The sequence below is a fragment of the Gossypium raimondii genome, chromosome 3 (assembly GCF_025698545.1).
Source record: "Gossypium raimondii isolate GPD5lz chromosome 3, ASM2569854v1, whole genome shotgun sequence".
Lineage (NCBI taxonomy): Eukaryota > Viridiplantae > Streptophyta > Magnoliopsida > Malvales > Malvaceae > Gossypium > Gossypium raimondii.
This window is the reverse complement of record NC_068567.1, coordinates 55,428,522-55,455,117: the sequence shown is the minus strand read 5'-3', so window position 1 is coordinate 55,455,117 and position 26,596 is coordinate 55,428,522. Positions and strand designations below refer to the sequence as shown.

The following is a 26,596-nucleotide window of genomic DNA, read 5'->3' as shown; positions in this document are numbered from 1 at the left end:
GAGGGGAGGATCCGCGCGTTTGGGCTAAAGGGAAATTTGCGCAAACGGTCCCTCTCTTTTGCAATTCGTTTCAATTAATTTTTTTACTTGTTTTAAATTTAGCCGCATATTTTACTTTTGTTTCAATTTGGACCCTCGATGCGCCACCTTTTGGAAGGTGGGGATAATTTCCCCTTTGGTCCTCCGTTGTTGTAAAGATCATCATGATTTAGTCCTTCATTTTGTTTTAATTACATTTATTTTTTTTTACAATTCGTTTTTTTACTTATTATTTCCATTACTATTATTATTACATTATTTACTATCATTATTATTATTATATTTTCTATACATATACATACGCATGGCTTTTATATAATATATATATATGCTTCTTTTTAAAGTATACATATACCTCTATATATTTTATACATTTTTTATTTTTTATTTTCTAACTTTTACATATATAAATAAACTTTTATATTTTAGTTTTTTAAATATATATGTACATATGTTTTATTTATTTTTATTTTTTACGATATACTTATACTTTTTTTTGTAAATATATATGTATGCGTATTTTTATACTTTCATTTTGTTTTCAACACATGTATTTTTATTTGTTTTATTTGATATATTTCATTCCTTCTATTTGCATGTATACTTGTATATGTGTTTGATATATGTGTACATATGTTTGCAACTTTATTGTTATATTGTGTTTGTATATATATTTGCAAATATTTATTCGTATATGTTGTGAATTAAAGTATCTGTACCATATTGTACATTATTTTTTAACGCACCCTTTTAAAAATATATTTTGGTTTTAACCATTCATCAAAATTATTTTCTTGATTTAAAGGTTTTTTTTGGATAAAAGCATTATTTGAAGTTTGGGATTTTCGAGGGAAATTGAGCCCTAACGTATTGGGTTCTGATTTTCTTTGTCAATCTTAAATGACCGAGAATATTCTTTATTCAAAATGCATGAGCATAAAAATCATTTTTGGGAACTTAACTTGTCGTGCCCTAACGTATTAGGTGTGGCCTGTTACTTTCTCAAAATGAAGATTTTCGCATAAAATAAAAGTGATATTCAAAGTTCGAGGATTATGAGGAATTGTACCCTAACGTATTGGGACTCGATTTCTTTACATGACTTGAACAATTGGTTATCCTTTTGCAAATTTCATTATTCAAGCTTATTTTAAAAAAAATTTTAACTTTCGACACTAAGACATCAAATAGTCAATTTGGTACCGATTTTGGGCATTACGAGGGGCTAACCCTTCCTCGTACGTAACTGACTCCCGAACTCGTTTTCTCAAAATTCGTAGACCAAAATAATTTTTAAGGTGAGCCGATCACACCTTAATAAAGGATCGGTGGCGACTCCAGTTTTTATTTTTAAAGTCGACAACTAAATTTTTGTTTTAAAAAAACGGTTTCGACAGAGCTAATGTGCCACGTCAGCAATTTGTTAAAAGAAAACAAAATTTTAACGAGAGTGACTAAATTGAGAAAAAATTTTGAAATGACCAAATAGGACAGACCCTATTTTAGAGTGACCATAGGTATAATTTACCCAATTTTTTATAATGTACGGTTAATATGTTGGAATTGATATCTTAAGAGACAGAGCAATAATTAGATAGCATTGTGAGGTCAGTTTTATCTTTTAGCAACAATGTTAATTATAATTTAAGGCATAGATAAAACTTATTTTATATGAATTGACATGGTTTTTACTCAAAATTACTTAAATCAACTTTTGTTTTGTGGACTTGAGTGAATGGTTATGACACATTCGTGAAGTTAAAATGTATTGGAATCAAATTAAATCTTTCAATACAATTTAAATTCTTTTATTTAAAACATTGGATGATTATTGAAGAGATCTGTGAGATGGTAACTAACTCTAATTTAACATGCCAACAAAGCTTATTTAGGTTTCATTATGCTTCGAGAGAGCAAAATGCTAGTGGATTGAGTCACTTTATTTGAAGTATAGTAGATTGTTGGATTAACTCTATGAATAAGGATCCCAAGTGTAAAAAGCTTCTATTTTGCAGTAGTCACGATTTATCATATATCTAAACTAACATTCTCTTCAATATATTTAACATTTGTAGTTTTTCTGTTGCATATAATTGTGTTATCCAATAATGAATCCCTCTATGGATAGGCAAATTTAAAGCTACTAAATGCCAAAATTAGAAATTCCCATTAAAACTCATGACCAACGACTCATAATCCACTAAATTATCACTCATAAGAAGTCCTATTTCATACATAATTTTTCATCAATCTTAATATTTTTATCATCCACGAGTTTTTCTTTTCAGAAAATGTTTCACCACCACTTGTAATTCATGTGATATGATATGCATGGCCTAACAAAATATTTCTAAGGCTAACGAGGAAATATCTAATTCAAAAAGTTAAATAGATTAAAACTTATTTCTTTCATTTATTTATGCTATGGGAGAAGTTAAAAGGAAAATTTTTCAGGTCACTATATTTTAGGAGAATTTAAATATATTTTAATTCTTTAAAGGATTAAATTAAAATTTTATCATTTATAAGCATAAAGTGTAATTTTACGTGTACTAATTTAAAATTCTATAAATTTTAAGTGCTTAGGAACATTAACAGGTTGATAATTATTATGAGTTTGAGTTTTTATCCATATTTAAAATTATTATAACATTCTGATTTTTATAAGAAATATAAATTTGGCTTAGAATTTATATATGATAAAAATATTTATTTTTTGTAAAAGGGTAAACTCTAATTATAAGCAAAAAAAAAAAGAATTAATACGTGACACTAAACCCTAATTAGATACTGGAAAATTTGAACCAAAGAAAACCCGAAAATTGCGGGTTGAAGAGCTGATTAACTTGGAAATGGAAGATTGATAGAAGCTAGCATCAACGACGGGGAATTACATGCGTGGGTAGGTTGCTTTAAAGCTCTAGATTCTGATAGCAATTATGATTTCGAATTTAGTGGTGCAAAATGAAGAATTATTATGATACGGGGAACATCTTTATAGTGGTGCCACACCAGAAGGAAACACATTTTTATACGGTAAACCATGGTCAACTCTGGTCCATCTTGAGACAAATAGAAATGATTTCCTTGAGAGACCTTAATTATCATCAACCAAAGACTATATTCTATGTACTAGTACCATTTGGAGCAATAAATGTTACTACTATTATGTTCATTAATTTCTTGTACTATAAAATTATTTCAAGCATTTAAAACTCTTGAGCAGTTGTCTTTGTCAAATTTATGTTATAACATGCTTTCTTTTTTTCTAGAGCTTGGATGCTCAATTCAAGGGTGAGATTAGGAAAATGGTGGTAGATTGCCTGTGGAGCAGCTTTGGGACATTTGGCTTGCTAGAAATGAGATAATATTCGGGAATAAAAGCTAGTTTGTTGTTCTTGTACTGGTTAAAAAGCTGCGGATACATATTGTGGAGGAATATATGTGGTGGTCTGATCCATTAGCATTAAGGGAAGTGAATGGTAATAAATGCATTCAAAGGGTTGGTGGGGTGTTGAGGGAAACAAAGGGTTGTCATACCCTATATAGCGGACCTCGTGTAGGAAATTTTTCTAATTAACGTGAAAACTTCTATATTTTCAAATGAATATTTGCGTACCTATTGATACATTATTATAGATAAAGGTCTTGCATTAGAGTTGGCATATCCAATAATAATTATTATGTGATTTTATGCATTTTAATTATATTAATTTTTAGAATGCGATATTATAATATCTCAAAATTAAACACAATTTATTTTTTTAAAATTTGTGTTCAATTTTGAGATATTATAATATTGCATTCTAAAAATTAATATATATGTATAATGTATGGCTATTCATTGAAATCCTAAAAATCATTATTAGATTATTAACATTTTGTTTAGAAATTTTGATTTGGATTTCAAGAAAAGAGAAGTCCATTTTATGCATATAATAAATCAGCATTTTATATAAGTGTATCATTTCAAGCAAAAACTTATTAATTTGGACAAATTTTCAAATTAATATAGTGAGAAGCAACATGATTACATATTCACTAAGAGTTACTGAATTGAGAATTGATGAACATTAGTAGAATTCTATATTTTTTTAAACTAATACAAGTATAACACATAACCCAAGGATATTATACAAAGGAAGATAATACATGACCTAAGGATATAGTACAAAGATATGAGCTACTTGAAAATTTTCTTGTTATAATCAAGTAGATATATAAAGATGCCAATGGTTGTGGGTTGTAAGTTGGGATTGGATCCCAGTAAGAAACACGATGCTACCTTTAGTTTGCCTCGGGAACCTGGAGTAGCTACTGTGCTACGCTCGATGGGATCAGCTTCATAGTATTCAGAGAATGACATTTGCTCGGGCACAAGGATGATGGGATAATCATAGTAGAATTGAGAAAAGGTCAGTTCTATCTTCTTTCACCTTCTTTTTGTGTTTCCTTATTTATATAAATACTTGCTTTTGAATTATGTTATTCACATGTTATTTTTAAGGCAACCATGTCCATAAGACTGATGGAAATGGTGTACGAAGATTATGACATTTGAACACTGAGGGGTAGTTTAACCTTACCTTTTAGAAGTGTTTTTAAAAATATTTTGAAAAAGTGATTTTAAGAAGTATTTTTGAAAAGTTTGTTTAAGATTTGAGTGTTTAATATTGCTATTAAAAAGTGCTTTTGAGAAATAAAATGTTCATTTTAGACATAGTGTTATAAAGTAAGAAATAAACATTTAAATAATATTTAAATTAGTTAATATTATGATATTTTAATAAGAATATAGAAAATAATTTATTATAATTTGTTGTTAATATTTTAATATATGAAAAATAAATTTTAAATATTTTTAAGCAATTAACTAAGGAATGGGAAGTATCATGTGTTGGAGAAGTGAAAACATAATTAAACTATCAAAAATGCTTTTGGAACCGAAAAACTAAACATTTTAGCATAATTAAACCTAAGACTTCGTCTAATCAGCCCAGCTAACTTTTGTTGAATTTCCTTTGTTAATCTAAATATGACTAATTAAATTGGTTCTAATTAGGGGAAGCCAAGATTTGTTTTAGGGGCTAACATAGAATTATGGATTTTTAGGGGTTAAAGTATAATTTAATCATTGTATTAAATTAGATTCATTATTTTTACAAGGACCAACATTGAAAATTTATCATTTTGGGCCGCTCCCCCTGGTTCCAACTATTTCAATGAATTGAAAATTTATGGCTAGCCACACAGTCCATTCAATTATAGGTTTTGTTCTCTAAATCAGTTCAAAGAATTCTTGAATGGTCTTTCATTGCAGTTGCAGATAACCGGTCCCATTACTGCGTTAATGAAATGGTGGAAAAGTTATGGTTATATTATTATCTGGTTCCTTTACTATGCTGAATTTGATATCTATATAATTTCATTAATTAGTCCCGTTGATGGTGTGTTAGGAGCAATTGGTAAATGCCTTTTTAGAGTTTTTTGCGTTAGGTATTGTCTTTACGCTTTACTTAGTCGAAAGTGCTGAGTGAATATTGTTTGAATTTAGGGTTTATATGTGATTTCTGTCTAAGATTTGGCCTCCGAAGGCAGTGCAAGTCCTTTCTAATTAAGCATGTGTTAGAACTTTCCTTATTTCCTTCTGTCTTGAATTGACAAGCATATTATAATTGTATGTTTCATGGGTTGATTGACAAAACCATGGAGCTTTTTCATCAATTGAAACACCCAGGTTTGTTCGTATTGTGCTTATAAGCGATTATCACCTAAAATAGATATAACAAGTTTGTGCAGTTCGCAAGCTTGTTGCCATAGAGGTTACAAGTTTGGTATGTTGCTTTGGATTATTTTTCCTGCTCATTTCTTCAAGTTTTTGGTTATTATCCTCGAGTGTTCTAGCAGGAAAGTAGTTTGATCACATTTGCAACGGAAGCAATGGCTTATGAAAGGTTTATAGCAAAACATGGGAGCGGTTACACCCCACGAACGATAAATACCTAATATATTTATCTATACTTGCGGGTACATACATTCCTACATGAGTCTGAGAAAGGGAAACCCTCTAGGGTTCCCATAGGTGGTTATACTCCTTACATATATGTCTATTTGTATCGTGTATATTGTAAGAGGAGAAACCCGCAAGGGACTCTTGCAAATAGTCACATACACTATTTATGTTTATATCATATCTATAAATTCTACATGCTATATCTGTAATTCTACTTTCATCACGTAAATCTAATCCAAGTAGACTCTCCACATAATTTCGGGTTGTGAGAGCCACAGTAGTGCAATTGACCTGTGATTCTTTCTGTAAGGCTCCCCCATGTGTCTGGGAGTAGGGCTATTATTACCACTTTCGATAAGTTTCTCTTTATGTGTCTTGGAGCAGGGCCTTTATTACCATATTCTATAAGCCTTCCCCTATATGTCTAGGAGCAGGACCATTATTACCACCTTTTATAAGCTTCCCTCCATGCGTCTAGTAGTAGAGTCTTTATTACTACCTTCTATAAGCCTCCCCCCATGCGTTTGGGAGCAAGATCATTATTACTAAATTCCATAAGCCTCCTCCCATGTGTCTAGGAGTAAGACCATTATTACCACTTTTTGTGAGCATCCCCCATGCGTTTGGGAGCATGACATCTATTACAATCTTTCGTAAGTCTTCTCTCATGCGTCTAGGAGCAAAGTCATTATTACCACCTTCTATAAGCCTTCCTTGTGCATTTGGGAGTAGGGTCATTATTACCATATTCCATATGCCTCCTTCCATTCATCTGGGAACAGGGCCTTTATTACCACTTCTTGTAAGCTTCCCCTATGCGTCTAAGAGCAAGGTCACTTTATTATCTTCATTTCGGGCCCATCCATGAACCTTTTGGGCTCTCGATAGAGGTGAGACATATCTTTATTATTCGGGCCCCTCTTTGAACCCTTTGTGCTGTCAATGGAGGTGAGGCATATCTTCATTATTTGAGTCCCTTTGTGAACCCTTCAAGCTCTCGGCAGAGGTGAGACATATCATCTTCATAAAAATTAGAGTTAGGTTAACAAATAAATTTTATAACTACGAACACACGCACTTTATTTCTTTAGATCAATAGTTATTTCTAAATCAGCATTATGATACCACATTCTGTAAGCACTTATCCAATATTACTCGTCAAAAACTCGTTTCTTACATTTTATATCTCCAAACAGATAGTATGCATTTCTTACGTTTTATATTACCAGCGAATGGGTCGCCTATCTTACATTTTACATTACCAACGGATGGCTTGAACCTCATCTATTTTACATTTCCAATAATTGCATCCACTATATACATACGACACGCCTCTACTATATAAATTCAGATCCTTTAATCGACAATTGCACTACTCAAGTATATGATATACATTTCCAGATTGACAAGCCAATAGGCATACGACCTACTAAATCACTTAGCGAAATTTATACAAGTCAACTATGAATAGAAGTACCATCCACAAACACATTAAAAGGGTGCGCATGAATTTTAATTGCCTCACAAGGCATTGTATATTCATGAGTCATCCAGCCAATAAATTGTATCATTCACCTTGCTACTTTTTTTGCAACAACTACCACCCGTAGGGATATCCTACAGATGGTATTGAGGCACATTTACTTTATAACTTACCTCTCGACTTGGAGGGAACTATTATTATATCTCTACCTCAACTTGAACCCAGTTGGACCCACCATTGGGCCACTTAAGGTCCACTAAGTGACATAATTGGGTAGGAACCCTCACTTGCCTATAAATGCTCAATGATCAACATAGTAAGGGGACTCCTCTTCACTCAAAACCCTAACACCTACAATGCTTCATAGGTGGTTTTTCAATTTCAAGGTGCCCTAAAAATGCAATTGTACCCGCACTACACACTTTTTAGTTTCCTAAGTTTTATATTGTTATTTTTTAAATAAAAAGTCAACTTTTCTTTTTTATATTTCCTTTTTAAGTTTTTCAAAATTCTTCATATTCAATTTTTGTTTGTGTTTAGTTTTCTTTTCCTAAATTTTTCAATCCACTGATGGTGGTATTGACAAGCCAAAAGGACAAGAACCACCTACAAAGCAAGCATTGGTCACGGGCTTCCACTTTTATTTTTTTAGTTTTCTTTTTTTTTTCTATTTCTACGGTTTCTTTTAAGCTTTTTTTTCTATTATTTCACCTATTTTTTAATTCCCACAGGTGCCGCCTAACACACTGACGACACCCATTAAAAGATTATTTTTTTTCAGTTTATTTTAACTGACAAATTTTTTTTTAAAAAAATTGATCGGTGCTGCTTTACACACCGGCGACACCCATTAAAAAAATATTCTTTTTTTCTCCACTGTGAATACTCGTATTTTTCGCGGGTACTTCCAAAAATACATACAGGCGTCGCGGCACCAAAAGAAATTCTTTTTTTTAAATTTGATGATGGGTAATGATTAAGGGGAAACTGGGGTGGTGTCGCTTGTGTGTTAGGCTGCACCGACAGGTGTTGTTTAAAACAACCTATTTTCGTAAATAATTTTTTCCTAACCCATTTTCATAATTAATTAATCTTTTATATTATTTCTATAAAAAAAGTCTTAACACACTACAAGAAATCAATTAAAAATTTTAAATTAACATTATATTTTTTTTATTATAGGCATAATGATTTATTTAGCTCTTTAACTTTTTTTTTTAAATTTAGCTATTCATTTAATTTTCACCTTTTTTAGTCTTCAAACTTAGGTCTTTTGTCAAATAATTTCAAAATCGATAATGTACAACCCAAATTTTTACCCAGCCTACTACCCAAATTAAAGCCCAATTAACCCTAAACCTACCAAAGCCCAAATCAGTAACCCAATTCAACCCAATAGACCCAAGCTCAAGTGTCAAAGTCAGACTAGGGTTTCAGATTTTCTGAAACCCTAGGCCGCACCTATTGACCTTTGGTCTGCCGCCGTCGCTGCCAACGTCACGTCGCCACCGCCACAGTCACGTCGACCACGCCACTTGCGCCGTCACCTGCAAAGAAGAGAACAAGCAAACAAAGAACGCAGGCAATAGAAGATCGGCTATAAAAGCCAGCAAAATGTAACTTTGTTTTTTTTTCTAGCGATTTATGTAACGCAAAAACAGGGTAGCAAAAAAAGAAAAACAACAATAAACAGTTTCAAGGTGATTTAAGCCTCTTGAATCCTCTGTCTTCTTTTATATTAAGTTTTATTTGAATTTATTTCTCTAAAAAATCAAAAAAAGGATCGAAAGGAGGAACCTTTCACTTGCGGCGCCACCGTCGATGACCCCTTCTACGACGGAGCCATAGAAATCCTCCGGGGTTTCGTTTAGGCCAAGCCAGAGGAGAGACGGGCAAAAGGGGGCAACCCTCTTTCTTTTATTCTCCGGCAAGGAAGCTGACGAGGCTACGGCGAAGCCTTCGTGCGAGCTCACCGACGCCGTGGCCGAGTTCAAAAGGAGAGGGGAAGCATTTTTGAAACAGAGAAAAAAAAGAGAATGATTTTGAGTTTTTTATTTTAACTAGAAAAAATGAATTTTTGTAAAAATTTTGGGTTTAAATAACCCCCTAAAACGGCGCCGTTTGGGCTTAGAGTTCAGAGACCGAAAACGGCGTCGTTTTGGTCTCTGACCCGAGCGGTGACCCGGCCCAGGGGGAGGATCCGCGCGTTTTCTGCAAATGGGATATTTTCTCAATAAGTCCCTCCACTTTTGTGGTGTGTTCAAGGCGGTTTTTCTTCTTTTTTTTTACAATTTTGGCCACAAATTTTCGCATCCGTTTCAATTTAGTCCAGGAACCATGCGCCTGGGCCTTGGCAGAACGGCGCCGTTCGATTAATAGGGATAATTTCCTAACTGGCCACTCTATTTTTCGCGCACATTACATTTTGATCCCTTACTCTGTTTTATTTTTTATCTCGGCCCTGAGATTTCGTTTCCATTTTAATTTAGTCCTTTTTTTGTTTTTTATTTCGATTTTGCCCAGTACTTTTGTTTTTATCCCTATTTAGTCCATCTGTTTTATTGTTGTATTTTATTTTTATATTTATCTGTTTACTATTATATTTTTATATCATATTGTTATTTTTGTAATATTATTACTTATTATTATTATTATTATTATTATTATTATAATTGTTCTTATTTCTTTTTATATATACATATATGTTTCTATATATTTACATACATACTATTTGTAATATATATATGTATACATATACACTTACTTTTTATAATTTATTTATACATGCATATATTTATAATACATGTACATATTTCTAGTTTTTATAAATAATACATATTTTTACATATATATGTTTTATTACTTCTATTTTCATAATTTTTATATATACCTATATATATAAATATTATAATGTTATTCACTATTATTGTTTCATTTGGTGTTAATTTATTTATTTATTTACATGCTCATTATTATTTTTATTTTATTTAAGTATTTTAATTTTATTTTTTATTTACTTTTATTTGTTGATTTCTTTTCATTATATATTTGCCATCTTATTTATTTATCTTTTCTTATTTACTTGTGTTATTTACATTATCATTATTATCATTATCTTATATTTTACTCAGATTTATCAAAAATAAAATTTTTAAAATAAGGCAATGTTTTGCGTTTGGGAAATTCGAGAAAACGTGCCCTAAGGTGCTGGGTGTTGATTTTTCTCGTTCAACCAAATGGCTAAATATCCTTTTAAAAATTTTAAAATAAGGCAATGTTTTGCGTTTGGGAAATTCAAGAAAACGTGCCCTAAGGTGCTGGGTGTCGATTTTTCTCGTTCAACCAAATGGCTAAATATCCTTTTAAAAACTTTAAAATAAGGCAATGTTTTGCGTTTGGGAAATTCGAGAAAACGTGCCCTAAGGTGCTGGGTGTCGATTTTTTTCGTTCAACCTAATGGCTAAATATCCTTTTAAAAACTTTAAAATAAGGCAATGTTTTGCGTTTGGGAAATTCGAGAAAACGTGTCCTAAGGTGCTGGGTGTCGATTTTTCTCATTCAACCAAATGGCTAAATATCATTTTAAGGAAAAAATTCAAAATAAGGCAATGTTTTGCGTTTGGGAAATTCGAGAAAACGTGCCCTAAGGTGCTGGGTGTCGATTTTTCTCATTCAACCAAATGGCTAAATATCCTTTTAAGGAAAAAATTCAAAATAAGGCAATGTTTTGCGTTTGGGAAATTCAAGAAAACGTGCCAAATATCCTTTTGATTTTCAATCCATATCATCCGAGTTTTTTTTTAAGGATCGTATTTTATATTTCTTTAAAATTTTTAATTTTCGACATTAAGACATTAACTAATCAACTAGGTACCAATTTTTGGGCGTATCGAGGGTGCTAATCCTTCCTCGCGCGTAACCGACTCCCGAACCTGTCTTTTTGAATTTCGTGGACCAAAACCGTTGTTTTAATAAAATTAAATCGTTTATTAAAAACAACCGTTTTTCAAGGTGATCCGATAACAACTTATCAAAAAGGGTTGGTGGCGACTCCCGTTTCGTTTTCATTTTTAAAAACCCAAGTCGACCCCGTTTTTCATCCAAAAATGGTGTCAACAGATAAAAGAAGTTAGTTTTTTTTCAACTTTGCTGATGTAGGACACACGTGAATTGCCACATGGATGACACATAAGTATTTAATTAATTTTTTAAAATTTTATAATTTCAAAAATTATAAAAATTACTTTTAAAAATTAAAATTATTAAAAATTTAAATTTTAAAAATTAATTAAATGCTGATATGTTATCCACGGTACAATCCGCATGTATGCTATGTCAGCAAAGTAAGTTAACAAATGATAAATTTTTTTTAGGTGATTTAACAAAAAATACAAGTTTAAAAGCTGAAAGAAATAAAAAATCAAATGAGATGTTAAATAATTTTTTTTTACAAAATTAAAAGAAAAAATATATAAATAAGGACCAACGTCATGCGTCATTTAGCCTGTTAGAGTATAGAATACATTAGTTTGTTAATGATCTGTTATACAGACTGGCATATTGTTAGTAGAGTGGTTAGCAGCAGTTGGTCATACACAAGTATATAAATCCTGTTCTTGTACCGATCCAAGCAAGTTATTGATACTAGAATATTCAGTGCTTTCTTTCTATATCTCAAATTGTTCTCTGTTATTCATCTTAATACAGCTACTAACATGGTATCAGTCGCTTGATTTCCTGGAGGTCGCTCCCGCTATAGATCCATGGCCAATTCTACTGATTCTACTTTTGCTGACCGTGGCAGTCCCTCGTTCTCCAGTGGTAATGCAATGGGCCCTGCCACCAATGGTAGAACCGTCGTGGATTTTATTCGTATGTTTCGGAGATTTAAACCAGCAAAATTATTGATGAGATGATTTGGTAGTTTGACTTTGTGGTTTTATGTTAATATCTATTTTGTTTTTACTTGCAGCTCAAGTAGCTGGCTTGCCCTTTCCTCCTCCTATTCTGAGATTGTCTAAGGCCCAGAGGAAGACCACTCCTACCGGAGTAAATCATGGTTCTGCTTCTAGTGGGAAACAGCCTTCGCCTCCTCCTGCCATAAAAATATTTGTGAGTTATCCGGTTTGTTGGTCCGTTAAGATAACACTTTTCTAGGCACCAACACTTACCCTTTTGCGTGTAAAAGTTCAACTGACATTTTTGTTTTCTTGAATACCATCAGAGACATGTTTTGAGCTTTGATCAAGAAACAAAATTGTTCAAGAACACAACCAAAAGCTAGAAGGGTCAACTCGATCTCCCTGAAAGCTTTGCTTTCTTCATGTCCAAGTCTTTGTTCTTTATCCATATGGGGACTAACGACTTGGGCACTTTTTGGGAACTTGAATATCAAGGAAAGGTCAATGCAGAAGACTATGCTATATTCTTTTAAAAAAAAGTTGTACAATTGGTTAGATGTAAATTACTCTTAAAATTTCTTGACATAGTTAGCAGAAGTGGATATTCAATTTTCTATATGTGTAATTATCATGCATGCACGCAGACAATATATAAACTGGGAGCAAGGAAATTTCTACTAGATAATAATGTTTCTCCATTAGGCTGTGTGCCCGCCAATATTCACGCCAAAAAGCACAATACTTCCTGTGTGGAAGATATTAACCAGAGAGTAGCTTTCTTCAATGGACTCCTCCCCAACGTTTTGACAAAACTAGAGAAGATCTTAACGGGATCTACTTTAGTGGGGTGTGATCTATACAAATTGTTTTAAGATGTTTGTAATCAGCCTGCAAGTTATGGTGAGAAATGTTAAACAGAGATAACAAAATTCTCTCTTAGATAATAGAATATTATGAATAATTTCATTTATTATATAACATTTTAGTGTTAGGTTTTAGCTAGTGTGCTTATGTTTGATCTGCAGGTGCTCTGTTTTGTTATGGCTTCCTATAGTGTTATATTTTTGCTGGTGTGTTTTATGTTTTATCTGCACGAGTTTATTTTGGGCTTGACAATACCTGCTTTTCCACGAGTACGCATTGCGTGCACATTTTGAGCAGCCACGAGTGGTATGGCATCAGAAAGAACTAAAGTTATTACATTTGGTTCTGTCTAGAATCAAGAGAAGAAACACTTGCAGACTGATTAGAATTAGAAGAAGAATTAATAGAACTATGATCCGAATGGTCAGCAACAATGGAAATATTATAAGGTGACAATGCAGAAAGGTTGGGCGTATGAGATGATTGAGAAGAGGTGACTGGTGACTTAGAAACCATTGGCGACAATTCAGGTGAAGTGGGTGTATGAAATGATTGTGGAGTAATCAGTGGAGACAAATTAGAAGAGGTTTGCATGTTAGAAAGAACTGGTTATGTTGTTGTAACAAAAGGAGTACGAGAGGATGGTAATAGTTGGTGAATTGACTGTTGTTATGCGAAGGGAAACTGACTTTCTTCAAACCGAATATGACGAGAAACATAAATCCGACCATCTGAAGCCATACATTTATAACCCTTGTGTGACTCAACAAATCCGAGATAGGTACATGGTGTAGAATGAAACTCTAACTTGTGTTTATTATAGGGAGTAATGGAAAACAGCGACATCCAAAGAATCGTAAAGAAGTGTAGCCTGTGGGTATGGCCTTGGAGAAGCACTTGTTCCTGCAGAATTAGGAGCCATAGGTAGCCAGCAAATGAAGCATCAAAACGATGAAAATATTTAGAAACAACATGACCCATTTTACCACACAATTGGCACTGTGGTCTACCATTACCAAATCTCCCTCTGCCTCGAGGTCTAAAACCAGTTTGATACCCTTGTTTATAATATGTTGTGAATAATAACCTTGAGAAACTGAATCTGATATGTCACTACCACTAGACTCAGTATAGTAGACAGAACTTGAATTACTTTGATGTTTTGAATCAGTTGTACTTTTCTGTTGAACAACATTAGCAGATACATTTATAAGAGAAGAAATCATCATTTGTCTAGCTTCAGCATCCAACAAAGCATATGTAACTCCAGCTAAATCATACTCTTGTTGACTTGAAGTAATAATAGACACTATGTTTTCATATTCAGGTGGCAAACCATTAAGAATAGTGGGCTGATGTTCTTCTTCAGTAATAACTTGACCACAACTAGACAATGTATCACATATGTGCTTTATCTCTGCCAAATACTCAGTCATGCTTTTGTTTAACTTCTTAGCATTGTGCAATTTGCATCTAAAATGCATTTTGTTTGTACGAGACTGATTTGCAAAGACTTGATGCAATTTTGACTAAATTTCATAGGATGAATCTAAACCAATTAGATGTGCATGCAACATAGGACTCACAGAAGACATTAACCAGGATGCTAAAGCTGAATCCTGTTGTTCAAAAGCAATATACGCAGGATTCTTCATTTGCTTACCAGCAGCAACTTTCACTATACATGGTGGAATAGTAATTGTACCTTTGATATACAATTGTAGGCGATGAGTTTTGAGGATGAGTAAACATGTTGTCTCCAAGCTAAATAATTGCTTTCATCAACGAGCAGAGCAATCTTCTTTGTAGAGAGAAACGTTGCAGCTCCAGCCTTATTTACCATTGTTGAGCGGGATCCATCAGCAACAAGAACAAGACTGGCATCTTGAGGTGAGCTATCAATCAACACCATTGCGCCAGAGAAAAGAATGAATAAAAAGATTAAAAAAAAAACCGAACAGTAATCAGCACAAAAGATTCAACACACGGCCATGGATCAATAACTTTGATACCATGTTGGAAAATCAGTAAAGTGAAGGCGATTTGAGAACTAAATTATGGAATGAAACAAAGAAAACAGAAAGAAGAAGAAGAACATATGAGAGAGATAAAACTCAATTGCTTAAGCATCGACAACAGTATTCACCAGCTTATATACACAACTAATCAGTTGAGTAGCTGTTACTAATAACTCTAACAACTATTAACAACAGCTCATCAGAATACTATTAACACAACTCGGCAGTTGGCTAGGTTAACAAACATGTATATCACATGTCAATATACATTAAAGTTTTATGTATTTCTAATTATCATGCATGCACGCAGGCAATATATAAACTGGGAGCAAGGAAATTTCTAGTTAATAATGTTTCTCCATTAGGCTGTGCGCCGGTCAATATTCACACCAGAAAGCTCAATACAAGCTTCCTGTGTAGAAGATATTAACCAAAGAGTAGTTTTCTTCAATGGGCTCCTCCCCAGAGTTTTGACAAAACTAGGGAAGTCATTGAAGGGAAATACATTTGTGGGGTATGATCTATACAAATTGTTTTAAGATGTTCTCAATCAGCCTGCAAGTTATGGTGAGAAATGTTAAACAGAGATACCAAAATTCTCTCTTAGATAACAGAATATTATGAATAATTTCATTTATCATATAACATTACATTGTTAGGTTTTAGCTGGTATGTTTATGTTTGATCTGCAGGTGCTCTGTTTTGTTATGGCTTCCCGCAGTGTTACGTTTTTGCTGGTGTCCTTATGTTTGATCTGCAGTGTTCATTTTTTGTCATGGTATCAGGAGTTTTGGAACCGATAGTTTTGTAGCTATGATGACTACCGTTGATAATAAGATTTCTAGAAAAACAAAAATGAATGCTTTAGAATAATTTTATGTTTGTTAATGATTCCTGTAGCATTGATAGAGCGGGGAATCAAAGGCGAAAATGTGCGCCCCAGGTACTACTCCTTGTGCTGACAGAACTAGACATGTATTCTTTTTGATCCGTTCCATCCGACAGGAAGTATTCATTTCTTATGGTTCCGGCGCATTTTGAAAGACAGCTCTATATGTTCGCCATTTAACTTGCTTCAGCTAATATTGAGCAAATAAGATCAGTGATGTCTAACTTGGGAAGTTTACATGAGGCCTGTGTGATGTGTTGTAGTTTCTGAAAGTGTGTTATCAGACAAGGTATTACCTTCTAAGAGATGTTTAGCTTATGTCTGTATGATGTGCTGTAACTTAAGTGATTCTGGGTGCTTGTGTTACCTAATTTTATTTGCTGAGAAAACAATACTATCGTTGTCCTTTTTTAAAATTAAATATAATTAAAATTGTTTTACCCGCAAGCAGCCTCATTTCCAAAAGTTTTAGAACATGCTTTTCATGATGCAATTGGATTTCTTTTTTCTTTATAAATGTGTTAACATGAAGCGTTTAATACAAAATGTCACAGCTGTAACTCCATCAAAAACTTATCTAATTTAAAAATATTTTTCAATTAATTAGGCTTAATATAATATTTGGAACTTCAAATTTACAAATTTTTTAATTTAACATTGAAGTTTTTTTTTTCAAATTTGATGGCTAAGTTTCTTTTGTCCAATTTATAAGTCAAAATTGTTAAACCTTATACTAAAAGCATTTTTGAGGCAGCTTAGTTTTCTCGGGCTTGGACCTTTTTAAGCTCGAGTTTGAAGCTAAAATATCTTGCTTTTAACATTTTAATTTTACTAATAATAAAAAATATTTTTAATTATTTCCTAATTTTTACATATTTTCATTTTGATTTTTCGCGAGTCGTTTTTTTTTTCGCATTTCCAAGAAAATGAACATTTTCTAAAACCTAACCAAGCCTAAATCTTTCATTTTATAATATTTGTTATTAAAATATTCTAAATCTCAAAGTAAATAAAAAGATTTATTATCAAACCATTTTGAATTGGATCATGTTCGGAAATGTTAATGTGAAACAGGCTTTGATAGGTGGTTGGACTTTTGAGTGGTTTTGTACAAATTCAGAAAAAGTTTAATATAAATAAAATTTTATGATTTTGGCGATGAAAGATGTATTTTAATATTATTATTAATACATAGTTAATAATTTGTGATAGATTAAGAATACATATGTGGTTGATGGTTTGCTTTTGTAAAGTTTATGGGAGTATATGGTAAGCAATGTGAAGCGTATATTATATAAAAAGTTTTACCTCACCTCTAATCTTAAATTATTATTTTAAAATTTTAAAATTATAAATTAATTTAATAATAAATATATAATTTAATCCTTCAAAATTAAAATTTTAAAATAGCAAATATATAAAGATAAAATTATATATTGACCCTTTTAAATTTTTAAATTTTAATTTTGACTCCAAAATAAACTTTTGAATTCATCCCTACACATGATGTACCAAAATTGAACTTCGAATAGGAACACTAAGATCAACCACACTCGGGTAGAGTAGAACATGTTGTGTATTATTAACTTGATTTAATTGCATCATACATCTCTTAACTATAGTTAAATTTCAAACTAATCTCTAAAGTTCAAAATGTTCTTATTGAGTCCCAAACTATCAATATTGCTCCAATTAGGTCCTTCCATCAACCATTCTGTTAACTTTTCTATCATATATCTATTAGTGATACATGCCACACGAGAAAGGATTATATGAAACTGTGATTTCACGTCATTTTATCATTTTCTAATGGGAGAATGACAAATCAGATTTTATATTTATGAATATAAATAAAATGAAAAATTATGTCATAATTAAATTAATTTTATATCTATGATTAATTTTATTATTCTTAATTTTATTTTATATACATAAATACAAAAATAAATAAAATTTTATATTCCATAAATAATTTAAGTTTTACAACATTATTTTATTCATAAATAAAAAAAAGTAAATAAAAGAAAGCAAAAAAATTAATTTTATAAAATTAATATAATTATAATTAATTATAATTTTTCAAAGTTATTTAATTCTAACATAAATAATTATTTTTCTTTTTTCATCTATAATATATATAAAAGCATAATTTTTTTAAAATTCAACTGAAGATAATACACTTTATTGTTAATTATATTATTAAATTGACATTAAAATAATATTACTATTATTATGTGATAATAATAATAAAAGTAATATGAATTAATATGGTAGTTTAGTAATGTGAAAGTAATTAATTTCATCGTGTCTTTTAAAAGTTCTACTAAAAATTAAGATAATATATTATTAATTAATAAAATTAAAATCTATAAAATTATTATATATAATAAGATAAATAAAAATAATAAAAATTCAAAGTTTTTAATTAAACAAATATATATTCTATATATAAATATGATAATTAATCATTTTAAAATTAATTTTATAAATAATAAAATTAAATATGTGAGATTAACATTATATATAAAGATAATATTAATATATTGGTTACCTAATCTATAATGTATAAGTTTATTTATTTATTAATAGTGTTTTCATTATCAATGTAATAGTTATTATCACTTAATTAAATTTTGGGTTCATATTAAATTGCACTTATTATTTTTATTAATTATCAATCACTTAGTGTTACAATTATATACCAATTATAATAATATGTAGCTTATAAATATATGCTTTAGCAATGACATTTTAATTTAAAATAACATCTGAATTCATGAAAGAAATCATATTTTAACATTATTTATTAGATTTTGTTTTCATCAACAAAAATGTATATACTTTTATTTTTATTTGAGGTGTTTAGTTACTATTATTATTTGATATTTGATAGTTTTACTGAGTCTTAACTTGGTTGACATCAGTCTTGTGGTCAGTGCAAAAGGGTGTAGGTTTGAGTACTTCAAAGTATATTTATCCTCCTATATATATAAGGGTTGGGGGGTTATGGGTAATAATGTTTACATAATTATGAATGTTGTCTATCATTTTGCTATGAAATGTTATGGCAAAGGCAATGAAGTATTAAAGTAATGGCTATCAATTGAGTATTAACTCGATTGACATGGATATTGTTGTCAATATAGGAGGACATGAGTTCGAGTGCGCTGAAGCGCAATTATCTTTCTATTTAAGAGTTAGGGAGCGACTATAGGTAATTCTAAGCATTATATCAAAAAAAAAAAGTAATGACTATCCATTGTTTTTCATTTTTTTTTATTTTCCTTTACTTTTAAAATGTTCTTTCATTTATTTTTCAAAATTAATAGAGTTTTAGTTTAAATTAAAAAAATTCTCATTTAATTAATAAATACATATTTTTTTTAAAATTTATAAAATATATAATTTAATAGCTTTAAAAAATAAATACCTAAAATCATGTGTAATACACATCAACTAATTTATAAAGGAGTAATCAACAAAAAGAATATAAAGATAAAAAAAAAACAATGTGTGCCTACTAGTGTCATGGACTTAGAGTTTTCCCACGCGATCCGTGCGGCCTTAGGCAGTTTCTTTGTTCAAAAACGCCTAAGTCAGCCTAACTCGCAATGATAAAGGATTCAACAGAATTCCCTCAAGGTACCCACGAAGAACAACAGAAGAACGAAGTAAGAACGAACTTTGAAAAATGAACAAAAGCCACAGAAAAGCAAGAACACTTGAGAGAAAAGTTTGAGTGAATACTCTCAAAATTCTTATTTACAACTGAATGAATTACAATGAGTAAAGAGGTCTCTATTTATAGTTGAGCCTCCCTAAAATCAACGGTGTAAATTAAAGTACATCAATGGCTACAATTAAAAGTTGTATACAATCAAAACTCTAAGACTACATAATCTTATCTTCTTATATCTTTGAAGATTATATCTCATATTTATCGGGCTCTGGAGATGGGCTTTTAATCTCTCCAAGCAACAGACTAGTTTGATTGGGCCAAATGACCTCCCATAAATACGATGGATCGCACAAGTTTGTCATGGTTGCGTGCTCCTATGCGCAACCCATGACATTCTCCCCCACTTGTTCTAGCGACACCCTCGTTGCATCCTCCTTATGGAACTGGTCAATCTTCCCTTGGAACTGCCACAATGCTTCGGCAGATTCCCAACTTGCTTCACTATCAGGAAGTCCCTTCCATCGATCTAAGTATTCATGCCGTGGTCGGTGGTACTTTTGTCTAATTACCCGATCTACCTCAATGTTTTCGACTTCACAATCGTGCGACACCTTTACCCTCATCGGTGCTCGTTCAGACTTGTCTCAATTCGGATCCTCTTGATCCCCATGAAATGGCTTAAGCATGCTTACATGGAATACCGGATGGACTTTGAGTTTTGCTGGCAACTCCAGCTTGTAGGCCACCTTGCCTACTCTCTTCACAACTTTAAACGGCCCCTCATACCTTCGCACAAGCCCCTTGTACAAGCAAGTATATCGCAAAATCAAGTGTAGTTTAGCAAGGACTGAGTCACCCACTTGAAATTGCACATCCCTTCGGTTCTGATCGGTCCACTTCTTGTGCTTACTTGCCTTGTGTAAACAAGCTCTAGCCAGGTCATTTTTCTCTTGCTCTTATCCATTAGGATCTTACCACCTCCCACAATGTGGCCTAGGAATGATACCTCTTGTTGGGCAAATGAGCACTTCTCCTCCTTGATGGACAGCTCATTTTCCCTCAAAGTTTGGAACACCTCCATCAAGTGTCCCATGTGCTCCTCAAGAGACTTGCTATACACCACAATATCATCAAGGTAAACAACCACAAAACGATCAAGAAAAGATTGAAGTACCTTATTCATTAGGGTGTAGAATGTAGCTGGGGCATTCGTGAGTCCGAAAGGCATCATAAGGAACTCATACGAATCGTACCGTGTCACACAAGTTGTCTTTGGCTCATCCCCCTCGGCTAGCCAAACTTGATGGTACCCCGATCTCAGATCTAACTTTGTAAACCATCTTGCACTACCAAGCTGATCGAAAAAATCTGCAATAAGAGGAATAGGGTACCTATTCTTCACACTGATCTTGTTTAGAGCTCGATAATCAATCCACATTCTCAAGGACCTATCATGTTTCTTTTATAACAACACTGGCGCACCGTATGGGGATTTAGATGGTCTAATGAATCCCGCATCCAAAAGTTCCTTCAATATTTTTCGTAACTCTTTTAATTCTGGTGGAGACATACGATAGGGAGCCCTTGCTGGCGGCACCATATTGGACACTAACTCGATTTTGTGGTCCACCTCCCTCTTGGGAGGCAAACTTTTAGGCAACTGAACATGCATTATATATCGAAACGATTGCAATAATTAACCCACTTCTTTCGGGGCCTCACTAATAGACTCAGCGGTCTCTTCGATCTTCAAGGTGGCTAAATATGATACTTCATTTCTACGTACTCATTTAGCAAACTGAATTGCTGACAATGTTTTTCCCTCAAAGCTTCTTTTCCTTGTCACTTTCACCATGCATTGATGTTTCGTGTCCGAAATCACCATGTAATTGCTCGAAGGGGCAATAAGAACATTAGTCTGATCAAGGAAACTTAGTCCAACCACAAAATCTTAATCATCAAGTGGTATTACCTTAATGTATACCTTCTCGGACCATTCGCTGAGCTGAAGATCCACTCTCTTTGCAATCCCCTTGATTGGAACACTTTCTGAGTTCACTATTTTGATCCGACCCACTTCATTATCTATCTTGAGGCCCAGTTTACAAGCAGCCTCCTCAGACATGAACAAATCAGAAGCGCCTGTGTCAACGAGCACATTCAATTTCCTGCTAGCCATAATGATGTCTACAAACATCAAACCATGGCTTATTCTATCTTCGAAACCCCCTAGTATCGAACCAAGATTGTTATCCTCTACATCGGACTCCCCATTTTCTTCCATAGCCGTGAGTGCGGCCTTTTTTGGGCAGTCATTGATCATATGTGGACCATCACAGTGAAAATAACTTATAGGCCCACTCTTTCTCTTGTCTCAAGGCTTCTTACCATTGCCGTTCCTAGTAGGCCTTTCTTTATCCCCCCCACTATTACTCTTTTGATTAAATCTGGGCTTAGAAGAATTGGCATTGTCTTTCTTCCCACCAAATTCAGCAAGCGATTTTGCTACGGACATAGCCTTGGTGAGTTCTTGAACTCCTCAGCGTTGCAACTCTTGCTTCGCCCACGGTTTTAATCCGTCCATGAAGGAAAAGAATGCCTCTTTTTCCCCCATATCTGAGATTTGGAGCATAAGTTCGCTAAACTCCTGCACATACTCCCTCACAGTGCCTTGTTGCGCAAGCCGGTGTAACTTTGCCCGAGCTTCATCCTCGGCATACTCTAGGTAAAACTGTGCTTTGAACTCACATCGAAACTCCTCTCAAGTTCTGATTTCGCTCCCACCACGTCTCACATCAGTGGACCTACGATGTCACCACAACAAAGTAACGTTAGATAAATACATTGCAGCAGTAGTTACCTTAGTGACATCCTCTATTATGCCTTTGGCACGATTCCCCAAAGAAAGTTGTCCACATCTCTTGCGGACCTTGTTCCCTTAAACTCCTTGGGCTTGGGAACATCAATATTGGCCTTAAGTGCGACAGCAGCTAACCCACCATTGCCCAAAGCAGCCTTGTAGATTGTGAGTTCACCCTTGAGCTCCGCAATCTCCCCTTTCAAGGCTGCCACCATAGCATCAATGGCATCATCTCTACCAGTCAACTGTTCCACATTATCCAACACATACACTTTGAGCTGCTCCTGCATGGACTACAATCCCTCATGGAGCCTATCATCGACATCATCAATCCTCTCCTTGATATCCCCCACGGAATTCTCGAGAGTGACGACACGATCCTCTAAAGCTGACAATATGTCCCTCGAGCAGCTAGCTTTCCTAGCCCTCCCACGGGTCTCCATTCCTTCAACATTCCCAGCAACTTCTTTCAACATTTTTCAACGGTGACTTCGAACCTTGGCTCGGATACCAACTGTCACAGACTTAGAGTTTTCCCACGCGATCCGTGCGGCCTTAGGCAGTTTCTTTGTTCAAAAATGCCTAAGTCAGCCTAACTCGCAATGATAAAGGATTCAACAGAATTCCCTTAAGGTACCCACGAAGAATAACAGAAGAACGAAGTAAGAACGAACTTTGAAAAATGAACAAAAGCCACAGAAAAGCAAGAACACTTGAGAGAAAAGTTTGAGTGAATACTCTCAAAATTCTTATTTACAACTGAATGAATTTCAATGAGTAAAGATGTCTTTATTTATAGTTGAGCCTCCCTAAAATCAACAGTGTAAATTAAAGTACATCAATGGCTACAATTAAAAGTTTTATACAATCAAAACTCTAAGACTACATAATCTTATCTTCTTATATCTTTAAAGATTATCTTCCATATTTATCGGGCTCTGGAGATGGGCTTTTAATCTCTCCAAGCAACGGACCAGTTTGATTGGGCCAAATGACCTCCCTTAAATACGATGAATCGCACAAGTTTGTCATGGTTGCGTGCTCCCATGCGCAACCCATGCCACTAGATAGTGACGTGTGTCACTAAATAGAGATGTAACATAAAAGTTAACGAATGGACCTGATTGGAACGTTATGATGGTTTGAGGACTAATTTAAAACATTTTAAAATTTAAATACCAATTTAAAATCAGACCCATAGTTCTGGGACGTTTGGTGCAATACACTCAATTGGCGCGTGCTCCTAAGTTGTAACAAGTGTCTATCGAGTTCCAGCCAAGATATTGCGAAGCTTCATGATCCGGTTGCTCTTTTTATCTTGATATTGACTCAAAAAGTCCAAGAGTATCCTTCTAATTAACAACATTCTTATAAGGGCCATAGATTTTAATGATTGAAAATAAGAGAATTTGAAGGTAGAAAAGTGAAATATTATCCCAGTCCGGCTTGTGGGGGTTGTTGAGGACAATTACTCTTGCTCGGACAAATCATATGCCCAAAAATGAGCAGAGACTGCTGCGTATGGGTTGAGCGACTGGTAATAAATTACTCACAACCACAAGTAGAAACAGAGGAAAGCAGGAACTGATACAGAAGTGAACATCAAAAAAGTCCAATGTTCTCATTACATTAATGTGTAGTTGATGACTTGGATTAGAGCTTTCTGTAATTATCGAGGAAAAGACAACCCCAAATCAATGTCCTGTCGATTGTCAAATCTGCTACAGAGTAGCAACCTCACTGTCTTTCCATATTTTATCACATCCTGCCAAGAAGGCTCTTCACATGTCTTTGTTTTTAGTGATTAGATAAAAAAAAAAAAAACATTTTCAGCTCCTTGCTTGCTTTACAGTTGGTCTGGTCCTAACACCAACCACTCACGGGCTTATAGTTACTTGGATACTGCCCATATTTTCTTAAGTCTTACGCTACAGTAAACTGAAATGCTTTCTACTTCAAACAGGTATAAGTGTTGAACTAGAGAAGCCCTAGTGGAAGCTTCTTTTCACTTCTCTCATGTTTGCTAGCTGCCATGGATACAATCATTCGCCTTCTTCTTCTTCTAGCATCCTCTTTCATGCATCTATTTTCGGCAATAGCTCAACCCCCAAATCCAATCTCTCGGATCACAGTAGTGGGCGTTGTTTTCTGTGATTCCTGTTCAAGCAACACTTTCTCTAGGCACAGCTACTTCTTGCCAGGTAAAAGAGACTAGTATACAACCCCAAAAACTGGTCTAATTCATCAAGGAACAGACACACACATACATATAATATATTTGTTATATTTAAAGTTGCCTTTGATTTTACCAGGTGTTGAAGTCAACATTGAATGCAAGTTTAAAGCACAATCACCAAAAACTACAGAGCAAATGAGCGTCTCAGTCAACAGAACTACAGATAAATATGGGGTGTACAAGCTGGAAATACCGCATGTTGACGGGGTTGACTGTGTGGAAGGTTTGGCCATTGAGTCATTATGCCAGGCAAGTTTAGTAGGGAGCAAATCCAAAGCATGCGATGTACCAGGTTTGAAGACATCCACAAATCAGATAACTGTCAAATCAAAACAAGATAATCTGTGCATCTACAGCTTGAATGCACTGAGTTACAGGCCTTCCAAGAGAAATGCCACCCTGTGTAGAAATCACAAACAGTGGTAAAAATATTGGAAGTTATTTGTTAAGAGTTAGATTGTATTTTATTTTTATTTTTTAAAAATAAGTAAATTATATTTTTATATATTAAATTGAAGAACAAATTAATCTTTTTATTAATAATTTTATTTATTTTATTATTAAAATTAATTATTGTAGGTCAAAATAAGGTATACTGTATTAGTTATTTTGTCATTTATATCAGTTTTAACAATAAAAATATATTAAATTTTAATAAAAAATTAATTTATTTTTGGTCTATTATACAAAAACATATTTACTTAATTTTTTTTAAAAAGAAAAATAAAATTTAACTCCTAGGTAACTTTACCCCTGAAGAGCTGTCCTCAACTTCTTTGAACTCCTTTCCTTTCCCAGAATTTGGATTCCCTTAGCCATTTCCCTCGTTACCTCCCCTTTCATCATTCCCATTCCCTCCCATGCCACCTTTGCCATCATGGCCCTTTCCTCGCTTGCCCTATCCCACTCCACATCCCAATCCACCATCTTTGCCTTTCCCTTTCTCCCCTCACCCTCCCTTCCGTCCTAGCCCATCTCTTTTTGTTCCACCCCCTCCACCTGCATTTAATCTAGGAGATCCTACTACTTACCAGCTCCTCCTCCCCCACCTGGCTTTAACCCGGGAGACCCAACAACCTGGATATCTTACGTTCCCCGCTCCCCTCCAAGCTTCCCCCAGACCCAAACACCCTAAGCATCATTTGGCCTCCTCTAAATTCAATTCAACACCTGAATAATTATGCTTGATTTTGATACCATGTACTGTTATTCTTGATTGAGAAGATTTCATAATTTACAGGTATAGAAAGTAGAATGGACTAGCTTACCTTTTTAGTAACATTATTATGTATATTGGCATGCACTTATCGCCTCCTTTTGCAGCAAATCAGTTCACTAGTGCTATGAATTTGAAATTGTGGGAACGAAATCATTATACCTTCCAAATGCACAAATATATAAAAATTAAATTTTAAAATATTTATAAAGTATTTTAATAATGGGAGTGTTTGCCAAAAAATGATAATAATGAAAGTTAGATGTGTTTTGTCACGTAACTAAAACTAATATTCAATTTAAATTCAAGTTCCAACTCCATGGGGAGAATTCTTTCCTCTTTCATTACAGTTTTGAGTTGATAAGATTTTGAGGGCTGAATTTGATTAATTGACTATG

The 26,596-nt window shown here is 33.4% G+C and overlaps 2 protein-coding genes across 2 annotated transcripts; both read left to right on the top strand.

Moving 5' to 3' along the window:
• The first annotated feature begins 12,298 nt into the window (after positions 1-12,298).
• Positions 12,299-13,308, top strand: LOC105794795 (uncharacterized). The gene is made up of 3 exons (XM_052628940.1): positions 12,299-12,407; positions 12,508-12,659; positions 13,081-13,308. The coding sequence occupies exons 1-3, from the start codon at positions 12,299-12,301 to the stop codon at positions 13,306-13,308; spliced, it is 489 nt and encodes a 162-aa protein (XP_052484900.1).
• Positions 13,309-24,635: 11,327 nt separating this feature from the next.
• LOC105794793 (major pollen allergen Ole e 1) lies at positions 24,636-25,525 on the top strand. The gene is made up of 2 exons (XM_012624113.2): positions 24,636-24,947; positions 25,059-25,525. The coding sequence occupies exons 1-2, from the start codon at positions 24,779-24,781 to the stop codon at positions 25,406-25,408; spliced, it is 519 nt and encodes a 172-aa protein (XP_012479567.1). The 5' UTR covers positions 24,636-24,778; the 3' UTR covers positions 25,409-25,525.
• The last annotated feature ends 1,071 nt before the right edge of the window (positions 25,526-26,596 follow it).

Excerpts from the sequence above, each read along its gene's own strand:
- LOC105794793 (XM_012624113.2), top strand. The coding sequence starts at position 24,779 with ATGGATACAATCATTCGCCTTCTTCTTCTTCTAGCATCCTCTTTCATG. Across the intron at positions 24,948-25,058 it reads GCACAGCTACTTCTTGCCAG|GTGTTGAAGTCAACATTGAA; the intron begins GTAAAAGAGACT and ends TGATTTTACCAG.
- LOC105794795 (XM_052628940.1), top strand. The coding sequence starts at position 12,299 with ATGGCCAATTCTACTGATTCTACTTTTGCTGACCGTGGCAGTCCCTCG. Across the intron at positions 12,408-12,507 it reads AACCGTCGTGGATTTTATTC|CTCAAGTAGCTGGCTTGCCC; the intron begins GTATGTTTCGGA and ends TTTTACTTGCAG. Across the intron at positions 12,660-13,080 it reads AAATATTTGTGAGTTATCCG|ACAATATATAAACTGGGAGC; the intron begins GTTTGTTGGTCC and ends GCATGCACGCAG.